The sequence below is a fragment of the Syngnathoides biaculeatus genome, chromosome 5, assembly GCF_019802595.1.
Source record: "Syngnathoides biaculeatus isolate LvHL_M chromosome 5, ASM1980259v1, whole genome shotgun sequence".
NCBI classification, from domain to species: Eukaryota; Metazoa; Chordata; class Actinopteri; order Syngnathiformes; family Syngnathidae; genus Syngnathoides; species Syngnathoides biaculeatus.
In genome coordinates, this window is record NC_084644.1 from 393824 (window position 1) to 411294 (window position 17471).

At 51.6% G+C, this 17471-nt stretch overlaps 1 protein-coding gene across 5 annotated transcripts in view; it reads left to right on the top strand.

The window, feature by feature from the left end:
• Positions 1 to 17471, top strand: part of LOC133500278 (neuronal PAS domain-containing protein 3) — a 77699-nt gene that overhangs the window by 723 nt on the left and 59505 nt on the right. For 2 of the 5 annotated variants that reach the window (XM_061818776.1, XM_061818777.1), the window contains exon 1: positions 6166 to 6536. In XM_061818776.1, the coding sequence (XP_061674760.1) occupies positions 6487 to 6536 (50 nt within the window). In that variant the 5' untranslated portion in view covers positions 6166 to 6486. Of the gene's footprint in view, positions 1 to 162; positions 212 to 2020; positions 2040 to 3296; positions 3509 to 6165; positions 6537 to 17471 lie in introns of those variants that run through there. The other 3 variants (XM_061818778.1, XM_061818779.1, XM_061818775.1) reach the window with 3 other exon arrangements.

Consider the following 17471-nt stretch of genomic DNA (forward strand, 5'->3'; position numbering starts at 1 on the left):
TTTTCAAAATGATTTGTGGCATCATTTCTTGCTGTATTTCATAGCCACGTAAATTGTTGCAGTGTATCTGTGACGTTGAAAAAGAAAACAAGGCAAGCGGCACGTCGTCCTTTGTACGTAATTGCGAGTTTGTCCGCGCGTACTGAAGTGCGTGTTTTGCAGGTCGTGGTCTGCGGGGCGCCGACGACCTGAAGACTCGGCTGGACTGAAGGTCAGAGTTCGTGTTTGGAGCCGTGAAAGGCTCTCGCGCGCGGCGTTAACGGGAAGAAATCCGACTGTGAACCCAGCGCGTGTGCGGCGAATAAAAATGCGGCGCCGGCAGCGCCCTTTGATGAAAACGTTCATTCAAAAATTTGCCTTGTCAATGAATTCAAACATTTGCTTGAATTCATTTCTCTTCACTGGTTTTCATCCACGCAATGATTCATATTTATTTTTTTATTTAAAGCCGGGACTGCGCCTCTGTTTCACGCATATAGCCTTTGTTCCCATGACGACGAGGGGCGGAGCTCGGGCGTTCTCCACGTCGCCCACTCGGGACCGAATCTCGTGAATTTTCGTCGCCAGCACCTGCAAAGACAAAGTCTTGTGTTTTCCCTGGCGGAGGCAGCGCTTCATCATGAAGCCACACCCGACGCGATGTTGACATCCGCGCCGGGAGCTTTTCCGAGCTTAGCGACGCAGCTCCGCTTCGCACTTGGCCCGGTGACCCGCATCGTTCAAATGGTCCAAACGGTCGGTCCAGATCGGTCCGGCCTCGCGTCGTGTACCTAATTGCGTGTCCGCGGAGCGCTTTTGACGCGAGACGCGGCCGCGTCCGAAGACATTTCAAAAACAATTTGATCCGAAGACGGTGAGACGCCGCTCGCCGTCCCAAAAGCTCAAAAAAGAAGCAAAGTGAAGGTGACGGCGGCGGCGGCGGCGGCCGAGAGACGCCGTCGATCATCGCGCCACGTTCGCCCGCGGGCCGCGGACAGAATTATCAATCACTGGAATATTGAGGAGTGCCGCTAAGATGACGTTGCGCGTGCGCGGAGTATGACCGAGGCATAAGTTGTCCATTATCAATTATTTGCATACGCGGGGATGCAGATAAGCGTGCGTGTCCACGTCACCCGGCGTGCGCGTAATTCCCGTTAGCAGTTTATTCATCACTCGGGCCCGAGGAGGCGTCGCAAACGTTTCAGCTTTCATTACCGCGGCGGGAAGGCGAGCTCGGGCTCCGCCGTCACCTTTGACCCCCGTCCGGCCGACCTCATCCATCAAGCGTCGCGGCGGGAAAATAGTCATCAAATATTAACGGCGCCGCGCCTTAACGTCCGTCGGGCCGGCCGCGCTTTTGGCGACGCTTGATTCGATTCGACGCCCCTTCGGCTTGTCCCTGTCGTCACGGTAACGCCTTTGGACGTCCCCATCATCGACTCGGAAATGATTTCATCGACCTCGTCGTCGTCGTCACAAATCCGTGTTGTACGATTCAATCAAAATGTTTGCCGCGTGCGTACGTCCGGCGGCTCGCGCGACGCTCGTCCCTGAATGCCGCATCCCGTTGTGACGTCATCACCTCGGGAACCTGACGTCGCCTGACGACGTGAAACTCGGCGCGTCGCCTGACCGCCGCGATGTGACGCCGCCGCGCGTCACGTGACTCGCGTCGCGACGGAGTGACGTTTCGTAGCCGTTGCGGACTCACTGATGACCCGAGAGGAGATGACGTCATTTGGTTGGCGTGTTCCATTCCTGGCAGAAAATGTTTTCGTCAACAGTCGTCGCCTTTGGAAATTGCCGTGATTGCCATTTGAATTGTATTCTTGTCACTTGCCACAGACGTGATCAATCCTAATGATCCATTTGATGATGGTCTCTTGATGTCACGTCCCATCGGAACGAGAGGTAGGACCCAAACGCAGGGACTCGGAAGACGCGAGGTAGTTCAAGAAGAGACACGTTTATTGTATGCAGAGTTCGGGGATCGAGCAGGCAGTCCGGTGCACGGGGAAACAACGCAGGCAGAAGTGTCAAGGAGTCAGGCTTACAAGGTTGGTCGGAGAACGGACGGAGGTCGGTACACACAGGTTCAGTCAGGAGCACGAGAGTGCTGGAACGGGACATGAAGCTCAACGAACTGGCGGAGGACCAGTCGTCACCGGGTCCTAGCTATACACGGGGGATGATCCGGCCGCGTGAGGAGCAGGTGTGCGCCTCCCAATCAGCGCAGCCGCACAGCTTGTGCTGGAGCGGCAGGATCATGACCCTTGATGCATTCGTTCCAAGTAATCCAAATGCAAACAAATGTAATTGGTTCCATTACGTGGATTCCGTTTGATTTTCAACGGGGCATCTTTCGCGACGGTCGCCCGACGTCGCCCGACATCGCCCTTCAAACCACTTCGGTCTTACACGTGTCGGATGCCGACTCGCGTATGTCACACGCCCTCGCCGGCAGCCCGTACGTGGCCCGCCCCCGCACGTCGCGAGGCTTGAAAGCCCCGCATCATGAGACGTCGCACCAAGTCCAATCAAAACTTTCCTCATCGCGCGATTGCGACGTTATCCGAGTCGTGACGTACGAATGTCGGCGATCGGCAAAGGGGGGCCTCCGCATAATCCATATCATTCTGGATCCTATGAACGACGCGTGTCCTTTTCGGAGGGGAGGGAGCTTGAGCACCAGCCCCGGAAATGTGTGTGCACGAGCCCGAATAAGATGATAAAGTCTTTTTTGGATGTCTGAAAATGTCACATTTGAGGTCAAATCATTCCTCCGCTCTCAAATGAGTCCCGGGGCTTCCTTTCAAGCCGTTTGGGCCGCACGTCAACAAACGGACGTCATCATTTTCGCGGATTTGGCGCGCACGCGCACAAGCGACATTCCTCCACATGGGCGCGTGCGCGCGCACGCAGCACGTCAGCGTATCGTCGCGCCGCACAGCTTCCGGCGGGCAGTCGGCGGGGACGATGGCCGAGCGCGAGGCGCTTCTGTCGGCGTGCGCGGAGCGACGCGAGCGACGCGAGCGACGCGAGCGGCGCGAGCGGCGTGGACGCACCGGAGCGTCGCGAGGAGCCGAGCCGGCGACAACAAGTGACGGCGACGGAAAGAACACTTGCGGCACTCGGCGCTCTCGCTAAAGCGCACTTGCTTTTGCTTTTGCTTTTGCTTTTGCTTCTTTACGTTGCTCTTTTTTTTTTTTTTGGGAGGGGGGGGGGGGGGAGTCGGAGCTGGAGGGTGGGGGTGCGATGATGATGTTGCGGACTTCCAGAGTTGCTTTAGAAGATTAGAAGAGACACGAAAGAAAAAGAAGAAGACGAGGGGAGGGAAGGAGGCGGTTGTGCGGGCAGCCGGCAGCATGATCAGGATCTTCCCGGACTTCAGCGTGCAGGTGTCGGCGTCGGCTACCGGCGGAGGCGGAGGGATGGTGAGCGGAGCCCCGGTGGGGCGCGTGCCGGTCCCGGGAGCCGCCAACGGAAGCCCGCAGAGCGCGCACCGACTCCCGGGCTACCAGCAGAGGTACCGGACGACCGACCTGTAGCACGTCACGCGCCGACCGATGCAAGCCAAAGTCCACTTTTGCTAACGCATTTGCTCCCCGTGTGACCGTTTTATTGTCGTCATTGAATAACGAGAGTTGCGGCGCGCCCGCACGATCGCATCTCGGCTTTTGATTCTCAACCGTTTTTCTTTTAATTTGGCAAGTCACGTTTTGACGGGGAGAAGCTTTTGACATTTGTCGAATTAAAAATGATCTTGTTTTGAATCGTATGTCTGAAGATGCCACGTAGGAGTGAAGATTTCAAAGGCAAAGTGGGGAGTTTGGGGCTGTCACGTCCCTAAATTTGGAAACTGCAACCGTTGGCAAGGAAATGAAGGAGAATCGATTTTGTGGAGATGTAGACGTGAACATGAAGGTCTTGACAGGTCCAGAAGTCTTGAGGTTTGCGTTTGCTGTGGTTTTGTGTGAAAACGTCCCCCCCCGGCGGCCGTCAATTTGTCTTTTTTTCTGGCCGACGCCACTGGCGAGTTCTGCTTCGGCGGGTGAGAAGCGCATTTTTATCTCGTTTGCCCCCCCCCCCCAAGTTGAGCGTCCTTGTCTCCTTTGGTGCTTTCCTCGTTCCTCGCACAATGTTTATGATGATTTTTTTTTTTTTTTTTCCTGCTCCTCTGACACTTTGGGGTGGTCGACGCAAACGTCGAGGTTCTCCCGTGGTGACAAGTGTAGTGGCCTTTTTGATCTTGCTGGGGTGGGGGCAGCGTTATCTGAAAGCGGCCGTCCCGCCGTTGGGATTGGCTCCCGAGCTACGAAAGGGTCCGCCGGGCCGGCTGTTTCGCGTGTTGTTGGAATGTGACCGATGTCAATTTTTCCACTTTGGACACGAGGAAAATGTCCCCAAAAGTTTGCGGTGAAGCCGAACTTTTGCCGCCGTTTCCAAAGCCCCCCGAAAGCTTTTCAATTTCCTCTCGATGCGGCAAAATGGCCGCAAAGCGTCGCCTCGCCTGAAGCTCCTCCTCTCAGCCGGACGTAGTTGCGCGGCACCGAGATGTCCGAGCAGAGGTCTTTGGGGGACTGGGACGGCTTAGTCGCTTCATCGATTAGCAATTGAATTGATTTGATTTGGTGGTTTGGAAGGCTTCTCCAATTTCGGTTGGGATCCATGTTTTTTTTTTGTTTTTTATCCGATTCATCAAAAGTTATCAATGGATTGATGGATTTTGAAATTGGCGGCCAAAAACGTTCCGCAAAGTTCGTCAAACTCAACACTGCCTCAGTTGCTTTTCGGCCTTTCCCGGCGCAGATCGCTTCCATTAGAAAACCCCCCCCCCAAAAAAAAAAGAGAGAAAAAAATACATGAATGAAAATTTCAATCTGCACAGAACAACATATTTTTTTATTTATTTTTTTTTTATATGCGTGAGCTCAAAATCTTTTTTCCTCCGTCGTCCCCCGCAAATAATAATCGGGCTCGGAAGGACGTCGGCACGTCACCGGCGCACATAATTGATCAAACGCAGGTTTTGCGACCAATCAATATGTGAAATTGCTTCATTTCCAATGTCAAAACCGCGGGGCGCGGGCCGGCCGTGGCCCGGCTAAGCCAGGTCCGGGGCAAACACGCCATTTTGAAAATCCATCGGACAAGACTGAAGCAAAGTGTTTGCCTGGATTTCTCATTTCAAAACTAGTTCATCATCAATTTTGCGTATTCAGTCGCTGAGGGCAAAGCAAAACTGTGAGAGAAGACGAGAAGGAAGTCGATAACAACAGCAAACCAAAAGGTTCAATTTCATGAAAAAGAAAAACAGTGATCGAAAACATAGCAGATTGGTCTGTTTTGCAAAAGGGTCAAGCTTGAAAGGGCGAAGTTGTGTTCAAGGTTTCCATCTGGCAGCGATGTTGTCACTTTTTCTTTTCTTTTTCAAAACGTCGTTAATGTGCCGCCTTTCATTTTTCGTCTCTCGACTGGCGTTTTGGGCTCGTTTTCAAATTCACGACGCTTTTCACGTCACCGCCGACGCAAACCCAATAACGGACATTTTATGGTCATTGGATTGCCACGACGCTATTCCTCAGGCAGAAAAGATTGACGGAACCGTCCCGGGAAGGAAGGTTTTGAAGGCTGCCTTCGTCGAGAACGCCGGCGTGCCTTTGACCTTGGGAGGTCATTGGCGCAGAGAGGCAGCCGACGCCTCTTCGGGGCTCCGCGATCTCAGCATCCTTCCCAAAGTCGAACGGACTCTTCGAGACAGCCAGCGCATGTCATTCCATACAGACGATTTCGGAGATCATATTTTTTTTTGCATTTTGCTTGCATTTCATGCGCAACAGTGCCCCGTTGTAGGCGCTCAACACGCAATCTCACATCGAATATGCAACAACCGCACAACTTCTTGCTTTTGTTGTTGTTGGGTTTGTGTGCGTGCGTGCGTGCGTGCGTGCGTGTGTGAAACCCGCAAACAAAGTAGCAAGTTGATCATTCGTGCGTGTGCGATTTGCGAGGGAGTTTTTACATCATCGGACGCAACCTGGAAGACGCCACCGAGGGGGAATTCAATCAAGCAGCCCGAACAATCCCCCCCCCCCACCCCACCCCCCACCCAACCCCTCCGCGCGCGCGTGCGCGCACCGAGGCAGTCGCGAGCGAGCGAGCGAGCGAGCGAGCGGCGTGTTTGCGGCAGAGAAAACACGCCGACGGAGGAGGAGGAGGAGGGGGGCCACGCCGCCCACCGGCGTGTCGTCCCCGCCCGCGCTCGGACATCCGCCGCTTGCATTTTTCCGCCTCGCCTCCATTTCTTCTTCTTCTTTTTCTTTTTGAATATCCCAAATCCGCGCGTGGGAGTTGAGGCGCCTTGCGGGGTCGCGCGCGGGCGCGGGCGCGGGCACGGGCACGCACGGACATGGCTTTGTCTCGCGCGGCCGACGTGACGCATTGGCGCTGCCTCGCCGCCGCCTGACTGCGCGGAAGAGGACGACAAGGCGAAACGTCGGCAACATGGCGCCCACCAAGGCCAGCGTCCAGCACGAGCACGCGCGCGCACAACGGTAACGCGAACGAGCGGGCGCGTGTGTGTTGACGTGCGCGTGCAAGCTGAGCAACAGTGCGGGGTGTGTGCGGGTGCGTGCGCGAGAGCTCGCTCCAAGTTTGATGGCGCGTGCACGTGAAGGCACCTGAGCGGCCGTCACGTGAGCGCTCCGATGCTGCCTGCCGCTTCCGCACTTGTTGAGCTTTCCTCAACCTTTTATTTGGAAGGATTATGATGATGATGATGATGATGATTATTATTTGACTTGTTGCTGGCTGGCTGCTTCTGCTTTCCTTTCTGTTCTCGAGATGACGCGCGTGTGTGGGTCTCGTGTCCCTTCCACCAGTCCGAGAGCTCCTAACGTGATCGTGATGACGATTCGTCTGGGAATAGGTAGCCGGTACCTGAGCCGCTTATCCTCACAAAGGTTGCACTTGTGTGCCGTTCATATTTTCATTTTGCGAGGGTCAATAACTTCCCTTCAGGAGCCAAACGCAAAGCAGGACGCCATTGAATTAGCGCATAAGCAGCCATAATAATAATTCAAAAAAAAAAAAAAAGGAATTAGTCTATGTCACGGGTACATTAGTAGTCAGAGGCCATGTTTATCTTGACCCCCCCCCCAAAAAAAAAAAAAAAAACAACCCCAAAAACACATTTTGTGTGTGTGTGTGTGTGTGTGTGTGTGTATAACACCAGCATCACAGATTGTGGAGATCCCGTACATGATTTTCACACGATGCTCATCTTTGAAAAATGTTTTTGTCCAAAATGCAATTTTGGAAAGCACAAAATTTGAAGATGCATCCGTCCGATTAAACGTGACGCGGGGCCGGCCTCCCACGAGCTGCGTCGTCCTCAACAGGAAATTTGCTAATTCAAAATGTTATTACATAATTAGATTTGAAAGAAAATGAACACAAAGGACACACTCCAGAAGAAAAATGGTGACAATTTTTTCTTGTTGTTTGTTACGTGCGTAGTGCGACTGCACTTCCCTTGACCTTTTCCTTTCTTGCTTGTCATCCTTTTAACAGGACTTTTAATGTGTACAGGATTTTGAAAATGTGTGATTTGCGACATGAAGACAAGCGCAAACTGTTCTTAAACGCGACGTTCTTTGGGTCGGGGGTGGCGGTCACGTACGCGACAAATGACCCCAGGACCACAAAAGCGGAAGAAAACGTTTTGTCACAAGTTTAATCATCGTGTGTGTGTGGGGGGGGGGGGGGGCGCTTGGCGCCCGTCCATCTTTCTCGGGACCAGAGGCGAGGCCCGCTCCGAACTGGTCGGCAGCCAATCGCGGGCCTCATTGTAACCAACGACCATTGGCACTGGCCTCCGCACCTGCGAATCTTCACTGAATGCGCGTTTTGACGCTGCGGAAGGAAAGCGGAAGAGCCGCGCAGGCGTGGGGGAGGGGAGGAAGGCACGCAAACTCTACACAGGCCAGGCCGGAGTTGAACCCGCAACTTCGGACGTGTTGCTTTCCTGTGCTGTGGCGCTGACGCGCTTGTCGTTCTTGTAATCGGGCATCTGCGCGGACGCCAATTTGCCGCAACAGGAAGACTCGTTGTGAATGTTGCTCTGACAGACATTCATTTTCAATCGAGTCATATTTGTACTTTCGAGGTGGCGTGCTCAGAGGAAGTCTGGAATTCCCAGAAAAGCCCGCAAACGTCTTCGTTGCGGCCTTCCGCGCTCGTGGCCCTCACTCTTCACATGACCCCGTTTTCGCGACATCAAATTTTCTCCATCGATGTACATCCAGTTAGTCTTCTTACGAATAAATGGCTAAATCATTTGCGGCAATCAATGCAGAGCTTTTTGGAAAACGTGGCTTCAATAACACCCCCCCCCCCCCCACACGATTGGTGCCAGATATTCCGTCAAAAGTCTGGCCTTCAAAGTCAGGGTACGCTGTGTCAAAAGCCCTTCTTGGTACTCGATAAACAAGATCCTCCGCGCTCACTCGTTTCGGCCTTTGGTGTGTTTTTTGTTCGAGTGAGCACTTCTGAGCGCGTAACACCAACCGTGACAGGGTGTGCACATTATTGACATGCGTACGTAGTGTCCGTCGCTGCTCAGACCGGAAACTGGATTGAAATTTGCCAAAGTGTCAATTGGAGCCATTTAAAAAACAAAACGCGACTGAAATGTATGAAATGAAGTTTTCAGATGGCCGCAAAGTTTGCGAGCTCGGAAGCGTCCATCTTCTTTTGACATTTCGTGACCTCAACTTACGTTTACGTTGTGGAAGTCGCACTGCCAGGAAGGACGACAAAGAAAAAGGAAAAGGAATAAACATTGCAAAAGCGCTTTCGAAGAATTTGATAATAATGTCCAACATTGTTCATTTTTCATGTGATGATTGTAATTGATGGATAAAGTTGACTTGATAATTCTACTCGTTACTTGCGTTCATCTGAGATGATACGCTGTGGCGACCCCGAAAGGGACAAGCCGAAAGGAAAACAACAACAACTTCTCTAATCGGGCGTCTGCACGGACGCCTATTTCCTAACCGGAGGTGTTGAAATGTTTGAGCCAGCGGCATTGAAGTGAGATTTTGCAAACTAGAAATTGATTTTGCGTGATTGTTGGCTAATTACAGTTCGACTTTTAAACGTGACAAACAAACGCAGAAGATTTTTTGTGTGCGTGTCATTGTTGCAAAATGTCAGATTGATCGAAATCAAGTCAGCTGCTTGCCTTTTTGTTCAAAACATTTGCGCTTGTTCTTTGATGCGCCTGCGATGAACAAATTCGTCGTCGCCCTCCGATGTGTGCGCGTGTGCGGTTTGGTAAACAAATCATTGGTTGTTGTTGTTGTTGTTGACGAGGAAAATGTCTTCCCAGCTGAAGATTTGATCATCTTCTCATCGGGCGGCCTGCAGGTTTTTGGTGTGTCGTTGCGAGGGAATCTCCGGAGCGGAGATCCGGTTCTGTCCGGATCTCCTCAATGTCCACGCGGACAGGAAAAGGCCTCTTCCTGACATCCGACGGTCTCCCCTTTTTCTTTGCGCCGTTGCGTTCAGACGTCGATTTGCGTACGCGCGTCCCGGCCGGTCGTGACGAATCCGGTCTCGACTTTCAATTTGTTCCGCCGGTTTTGGGGTCTCCCGCGCGCAGTCGCCATTTCCTCTGCAGGTTTCGCTTCCCCGCATCGTTTGTCAAGCGGCTTTTTGCGTCTCTCTGCGCTAACGCTAAGCCGGGCTAACTTTGCCGGGATTCCATTCGCTCAAGTATCTGTCTTGAATTTCACGCTATCGCTTCAATTTGTGCGTCAATACTAGGCTAGGCTAAGCTAGGCCGGCCGGGCTAAATGCGGCGCAATTTCATTTGTTCGAAATATGGCCATCGACGTATGAACAAAATCCACCAACGGTTTTTCACCTCGTAACCCGAATTTGCACGGACGCTCGTCTCGGCCGAGCTCGGCTAACTTTGCCGTGGCTCCGTTTGTCCGGAATGTAAGCGTCAAAAAGCATCGTCCGTCCTGAAACGCGGGCCCACTTTTGCATGTGTCCAAAACGGCGGCATCCGTCCTGAGCTCACCTCGGCTCACGTTCACGATCCCAAATATTTCACGCTAACACTCAAACTTGTGCTAAAACACACTGGCTGAGCTAGGCTAGGCTAAGCCGTTTCGTTTGTTCATCAATCCCGAGTTTGTAATGAACGGATGTCAACACAAACTGGCCTCTCCGAAAGCCAAATTTAATTTGGAATGAACTTGTTCAAAATGTCAGCATCCAAGCGCAGCTCACTCACCTTTAACATATGCGTAAAAGTATAAAAACGTGAATTTGTGTTTCAAACAAACATTCAATTTGGAGATGGAAAAAAAAAAAACCCAACAACATACGTCTCATTTTTGTTGCCCACTGTAACCATGGCAACACTGTGGAGGTGACGTTACCGCGAGCAAGCGACGCAAAGTCAAAGTCGAATTCAGCTCGTTGCAAGATGAACTGTGTGTCTTTTGATTGTTTTGCGCCAAATGCCACGAGTGTCACTTTGGTCATTTGGAGGCGGCGCAGTTCAAATGTCAGCACTGCGCAACTTTTGAAGACAACTTGTGGGGATTGGCGGGCTCCGTTTTAAATTTGATCCCAAAGCTCGAGTGTCTTTGTGCGTGGAATCCATTTCAGTCTTTCTTCTCGAGTTAAAGGACAAACGCTCAGACGCGCACGCATCCTGATATCGCGTGCGTGAGGTCACATGACAGCCACATATCAGCAGTGAGAATGATATCAGCTTTAAAAAGTTGCAAGTCCGTTCCACACTCTGAGCAAAGTCATTAAGACACACGCACACACCTCTCTTCCTCTTCCTCTTCTCGCTCCTCATGCGCACGTTTGTTTTTCTACGCGTCCACCGCGTTGAAAACTTTGCCCGGCGGTCGGGTTTGGTCAGCCAGCAATGACCTGCGCGTCCGAAGAAAGTCGACGCAGCCAAAAGTGCGGGTCGAAAAGGGCCCGGGATCTTCAGCCGGCCGAGCTACCGATACCGAGAAGAAGTTGCGTGGGGAGGCGGGATTATGCAAATGAGCCCCATTGCGACAACCGCGTGACATCGTGTAAATATCCACCCACAAGTTGAAGTGCAATGAAGTTGATATGAGGTATTTGTATCAGTATGTGACCATACAGTGGTCAAAGCGCTGGCGCCATTTGGTGACATTTTGGAATCGTCTCTGCGCTTGCTCACCTTTGGCTCCGCCCCCTCGGAACGGGCTCATTTCCACCAAATTACGAACGCGACGTCGTCAGGTTTTCGCTGGTCGCGCTTGTTGTTGAAACGGACGACAAAGTTGACCTTTCGCTGACCTCCGCCATTTTCTCCTCCTTTTTAAGTGGACGCCCCCCCCCCAGGAAACGTAGAGCCCGCATCCAGATGACAAATGACGCGCTGCAACCGTCTTTGCGCCGATTGCGGCCGTGGCCCCCGGCGACGCGGGCCACAAACTCGTTTGTTTTGTTGAACTGACCGCATTTGTCCTGCGTCGGATTCTTTCAACGTCTTTCCACGTACACGACGTCAGCTGTGCGTGCGTGCGTGCGAGGTTTGTGTTGGTCTGCTTTATGCGTGTGTGTCCGTAGTAGTGTGCGCCTGGATTTGTAGTTGGCAGGTTCCATTTTTGCTTTCATGTCTACAGTGTACATTTCCTGTATGCGGATTCAAGCGAGCCGAGCGACCGATCTTTTTTTTTTTTTTTTTTTTCGAATAGCGTCGATCCTCCGTCAGCACGGAGTCGATCGTGCTCGGAAGCTAGCGAAGTCCCGGCAAAGTTAGCCGTAGCCGTTCCGCGTTGCCGTTTGGCTTCCGACGAACGCGATGGAAACCGGCCCCCAATTTCGGCTTTTGAGAAACGCTTGCAATCTGGAACCGTTGACGCATCGAATCCATTTTTTTTTTTTCTGAGCCTCCCTTTTTTTCAAGACTTATCTATCTGTCAGTCAGTCAGTTAGCAGTTACCATGACAACTGCCAGTGGTACTTGAGTGTCCCTAATAAAGTGAGCGTGGCTGGATGATGTCATGCGGCGTGGGGGCGGCTCCTCCGCAATGATGACGTTGGCATCTCTGGAGGTCGCCAACACTTCAGGGCGACGCACACACGCATTATTCCTGTGTGACTGTCGCAGTGTGGAGCCCCCCCCAGGCTGTCACGGGAAAGCCGTCCGTCGCCATGTCTCCGTTTCCAGCGCGACCGTGTTCAAATCTCAACCCCCATTGAAGTGAATCTAAACTCCCACGTTTGGTTTGTCAACTTTTTTTGTTCCTTAAGAAAAAAAAAACAAAAAACAAAATTGCCCTCAAACAATTTGTACGAAAGCCTTCAGCCATAATAAATGACGCGCATACGTGGAAAATGCGAGCACAAAACTCGCCACTTGAAACAAAATAACCCGTAAAGCGACGTTTATTCTCATAATCAGCAAAATGACGTTCACGTTGTTTTGGAAACATTTGAGGAGGCCACCAAATCTTGCGCCCTCATTTAATCTCAGCTCATTGGTTCGGCACTAATATCGTGAAGGGTGTTCTTCTATCTTCTGTCCAAAGATTTTGTTCAGATGTCCATTACTTATGGGGGGGGGGGGAAATGTAGATGCTAATCATTAGCAAGTCAATGCTCTTTTCTAGAAAATGTTAGCATTAGGGCGGCCGGTAAAGCGTCGGCCTCACAGTTCTGAGGTCCCGGGTTCGATCCCGGACCCGCCTGTGTGGAATTAGCTTGTTCTTCCCGTGCCTGCAAGGGTGGCTTTTCTCCGCTTTCCTCCCACATCTCCAAAAACATGCAACATTAATTGGACGCTCGAAATTGCCCCGTCGGTGCGATTGTGAGTGCTGCCGTTTGTCTCGATGTTCCCTGCGATTGGCTGGCGACCAGTTCAGGTTGTTGTCGTCCGTTCCCCCCCCCCCCCCCTCCTTACCCGTTGACCGCTGGGATAGGCTCCAGAACTCCCCGTGACCCTCGTGAGGATAGACGGCAAAAGAAAATTGATGGATGGATGGATGGATGTTGGCATTAACCTCGCGGGCCACTCTGACAGCAACGGTCTTTGCTCATTTCAAATACACAAAATGCAATTCACTTTCTTTTATGTTGTGTGTGTTACACTAAACTTCAGCCGGGAGTGGCGGTGAACAGCTTGAAGGCTCTTTTTGGACAAATTATTCGCTATGTGCCAAAGCGGCGTTGAATTGAGTCGACAGCTTGTCTCTCCTAAAAATCCCAAGTTGTGTCATTTGGCTCTTAACGCACCGCAAATATGAAATGGAGTGTTCATTTAGTCTTTTCCATCTCTAATGAGTGCGTGCGAAGACGGTACCACGCCACCCCGGGCGACCTCCACTCGTCCTGCGCCTCTTTGTCCTTTAGGCGTCTAATTGCGTGGCTGTTTCAAAAAGGCAAAAGTGTTACGTGGGCGGAATTCCCAGAATGCGCCGTCATTGAGAGGAGCCTCATTTGCTAACGCTAATTGCTAACCATTAACCAGGAGAGAAGCGAGCCACTCCAAGAGCGGGTGGGAAGGAATGTCGGAAAAAAAGCTTTCTGTGTCTTTCTGTGGTGGGTGGGAACTGCGTGTGTTGCGCTCGTCGACAAAGAACATGTTGTTAGCTTAGCATCGTGAGCATTGTCGGCAGCAATGTTCAGCTTTGCAGTTTTCGGAGCAGCAACCAGCTGAAAGTTGAGCACTCCAAATTGGCCCGGTTCAGGGTGTCGCCCGCCCGGTAGTTTAGCATTGTTAGCATCTCCGAGTGACATCGGCGGCTTTTTTTTTGCGTTCATTTTTGGTGTGTGGTTGCGACAGCCGGCAAGAGCGTAGACTTGTTTGCCAACTGTAAATGGCATTTCCTGCTAGCTTAGCATCATTAGCATTGTCGGGAGAAAGAACAACAGGAAGCGGGAAAGGAAGCGCTCGTGTCCCTTTCGTCAGCGCTAATTAGCTGCGATGTGACAAATCCCCCAGACCGTCGTTACTATGAGTTGAGCGATTCATTTGTTCGATTTGTTGTACATCACGTGGACATATTTGGAATCCAGCAGCCAGCAGGGAAAAAAAAAAAACAACAAAAAACCCTTTTCTAAGCTTTTGACATTCATAGATGCACGATGGGGCAGGTAGTTGTAGAGCGTCGGCCTCGCGGTTCTGCGGATCGAGGTTCAAATCCCGGCCCCTCCCCGTGCGGAGTTTGCATGTTCTCCCCGTGCCCGGCTGTGCTTCCCGCCCACACGTCCCCCAAAACACGCAACATTCACCGGAGACTCAAAATTGCCCCGTCGGTGCGGCCCTTGTCCGTCTCCGTCTGCCCTGCGATTGGCCGGCGACCAGTTCGGGGTGTCCGCCCGTTGACACTTGGGATCGGCTCGCGATCTTTGTGAGGATACGCGGCTAAGGAATTTTTTTCCTCCAATCCAATCGAAGCGCTCGTGACATTTAAATGGAGGAATTAGTTTACGGATGTCGGTGACCTCGCGACCGGTCCCGAAGTCGGGAAGTCGAGATGGGCTCCGGTAGTCGCGTGACTCTCGTGAGGAGAAGCGGATTTGGAAAGTGGACGGATGCGTTTGGGAGTGGGTCAGCGCGCCCAGAATGGGCTCAAAGGTCGGACGTCGCATTTGGGAAGTTGCGAACGGGAGCGCTGAAACCGTCCGTTCGTGCGGCGTCGTGCGGCCTTGATCCCACGTGCAGGCACACAAATGATTTTCAACTTAAATGTCAATAAAATAATGTTGCCCTTTTGTCCAGATTGCTCAACTTATTTTAAAATCAAAAAGATTCTCTGCGCCCCCCCTCCTTTTTCATGCCTTTGGTATTTGCATTTTTTTAAAATCGACATTTTAACTGATCGATTTTTTTTTTTTGTCGTGGTCTTTCAAATCGTCTTCCCAAATTTGCAGCTAATCAGCGGACGCGGGTGGAAAGGCGTCGTTTTAGCGCCCCCCTTTGCAGTAGTTTTTGTCTTTTGAAAAGTGAAACTCGGCCCAGAAAAGCTCAGCAGCAACACGCGAGTCGTGTGCAAATGTTTGCACGTGCCAGTGCGCTCGCGCGCACCTTTTTGGATAACGATCGTACAAGAAACTTCCAAGGATCTCAACGACCTATTGATTGACTCCACAGCCAAAGCCGCCCAGCAGGGGGCACTCTGACAGAAGCGCGGCTGCCGTTCTACCCCTGCGGCCCCTCGAATGACCGACGTGCGTGGGCGTACACTCGTCACCCCCCGGGTGATATTATTTGTCTGTCGTCTTGATTACAAAATAGACAGATTACGCCGCCCCAGCTGTCTGATACGAAATCCCACTAAAATCATTTCAGGTCGATTAGGGTTACCAAAATGATCATCCGGCACTGGCAGTAAAGGGGGCGGGGCCGCAACTTCGTGTGGCAGATGTGTCTCATTCGACTTTGGCACTTTTTTTTTTTTTTTTTAAAAATAACCGTCACCGTGGAGCCATCGTGCAGAAAAAGCGTCGCTTGTGTTTTATTGCTTTCCGTTTGGCGTCTACGTTGCAGAACTTCTTTTTCCACTTGCGCACGTTGTACGATACAAACTGACTTTGTGTCCAAAAAGCTTCGGAGGAACTTTCGACTTTTTTCAGTGCTCAACGGTATTCATCCAGTGTCGGGTTTTGGGGCTGCTGGGAAAAGAAAGTCGGGAACCTCAGCTAAGTCCACCTCAAAAACTGGACCAGGCAAAACGTTCTTCCCCTTTGCGGCAAACGGAACCATTTGGCCGCCGCTGTTCGCGTGGCCCGGCGGAAAGCTTTGGCAAAAACAAGCGTCTTGTCACTTTTTTTGCATCACGCGCTGATGACTGGGCTGACATTTTTGTGTTACCTGACCTGAAATGGTCATCGCTAGTGTGCTAAAGCTAATGCAAATGCTGCTTATCCTCACGCGGGTCGCGGGAGCGCCGCAGCCCATCGGAGCCGTCGCCCGGCGAGAGGCCCGGTGACCCCCCGACCCGGTCGCGAGCCGCATAGAAACAAGCAACCGCTCTCGCTTATTAGAGCGTTTGGAATCTTGGTGCGTGTCCTTCAAATGTGGGAGGGAACTGGAGTACCCGCAGAAAAGCAAACTCCGCACAGGCGGGGCCGGGATTTGGACCCCGGTCTCCAGAACCGTGAGGCGGATGTGCCGACCATTTAGCAACAAGTCACGAGTTCAGGTTTCAGATCTGAGAACATGAGACGTGACAATGGCTTGCGTGTTAGGAGTAAAAAAGAAACACCCTAAAAATGGATCACAATTCATTGGCTCATCGATTTGAATGGCGACGTGGACCTTCTGAAGTGCGGCGCTTATGCTTGTGCTTGTGCTTGTGCCCCCCCCCCCCCGCTGCGCTCCGTGGCCGTTATCGGCGGGTGTAATTGCGAGGGCGTCATCTGTTCTCGTTTGCACAGAATCCATTTCTTGGCATCCGTCCTCCGTCCTCGCTCGCTCCGGTCGCCGGCGTCCTAATCTGGCCGCCATCGCGGCGCCGTCCGGCCGACAAATCCCCCGTTATTTGAACAGATGCTCGGGAATCCATTGTGCTGATAAGTTGCCTCTAGTTAGCATTTAGATTACCCGCAAAAATGGAACAATTTACTACTCTCCCTCGCTTTCCGCCCACCTTTCAAGTGTGTGTCAGGCTTTGTGCTCTGCCGCTTTCCCACCAATTACGTTGACGACTGTGTTAGGAGGCCAGTGGAGGGGGCGGAGCCAAAAGACGCGTTAGCGCGGCGCCGACCGATCGCCGCGAGCTGACCGGAGGGCAGTAGCGCAAATTGGCACGTTCGAACTTTGCGATGGCGGCCCAAAAAAAAAAAAACCCTTCGATAATTATACGGACAATATCATCGTAAATTCTCTAAAGAAGAGTTTCAGCGGGAGTTGAAGTTCACGGCACGATGAAGCCGTCAGAGGCGGAGACGTTGCCAAACCGCAAAAGTTCTCAACAGAATTGGTGAGAAAGGGCGACCCGAGGCAAAAGTCGTAATCCAATCAAATGCGTACGCGTGCGGTCGCTTTCTGATGGCGTCGCACGCAGCCGCCGTCACTTGTTTTGCGCGTTTACAACAAGTATCGAAAGTTCAACCAACGTTGGAAGGAAGGAAAGTTGAAAGTTGAAATCTCGTCGGTTCCGTGTCAATATGGCGCATTCTCTTCATCTGAAATTGGAAGATCACAAATTTGCATCTTTGCAAGAAAAACGTCAAGAACCGTTGTCAATAATCAATATTATTCATAAGTAGAAGTTCATTTTAAAAATCAGCACGTCATAGTCTTTACAATAAAACGGGCAAAATTCTGAACTCATTGATTTTTTTTTTTCATTTTCCAAAAGAAAAAAAAAAGAGCCTTTTCAAAACAGAGTCGTCATTTGTCGGCGTAAAAATTTGAAAGAATAAACTTGGACGACGTTCTCGATGTGCAACTTGAAGTGATCAAATTG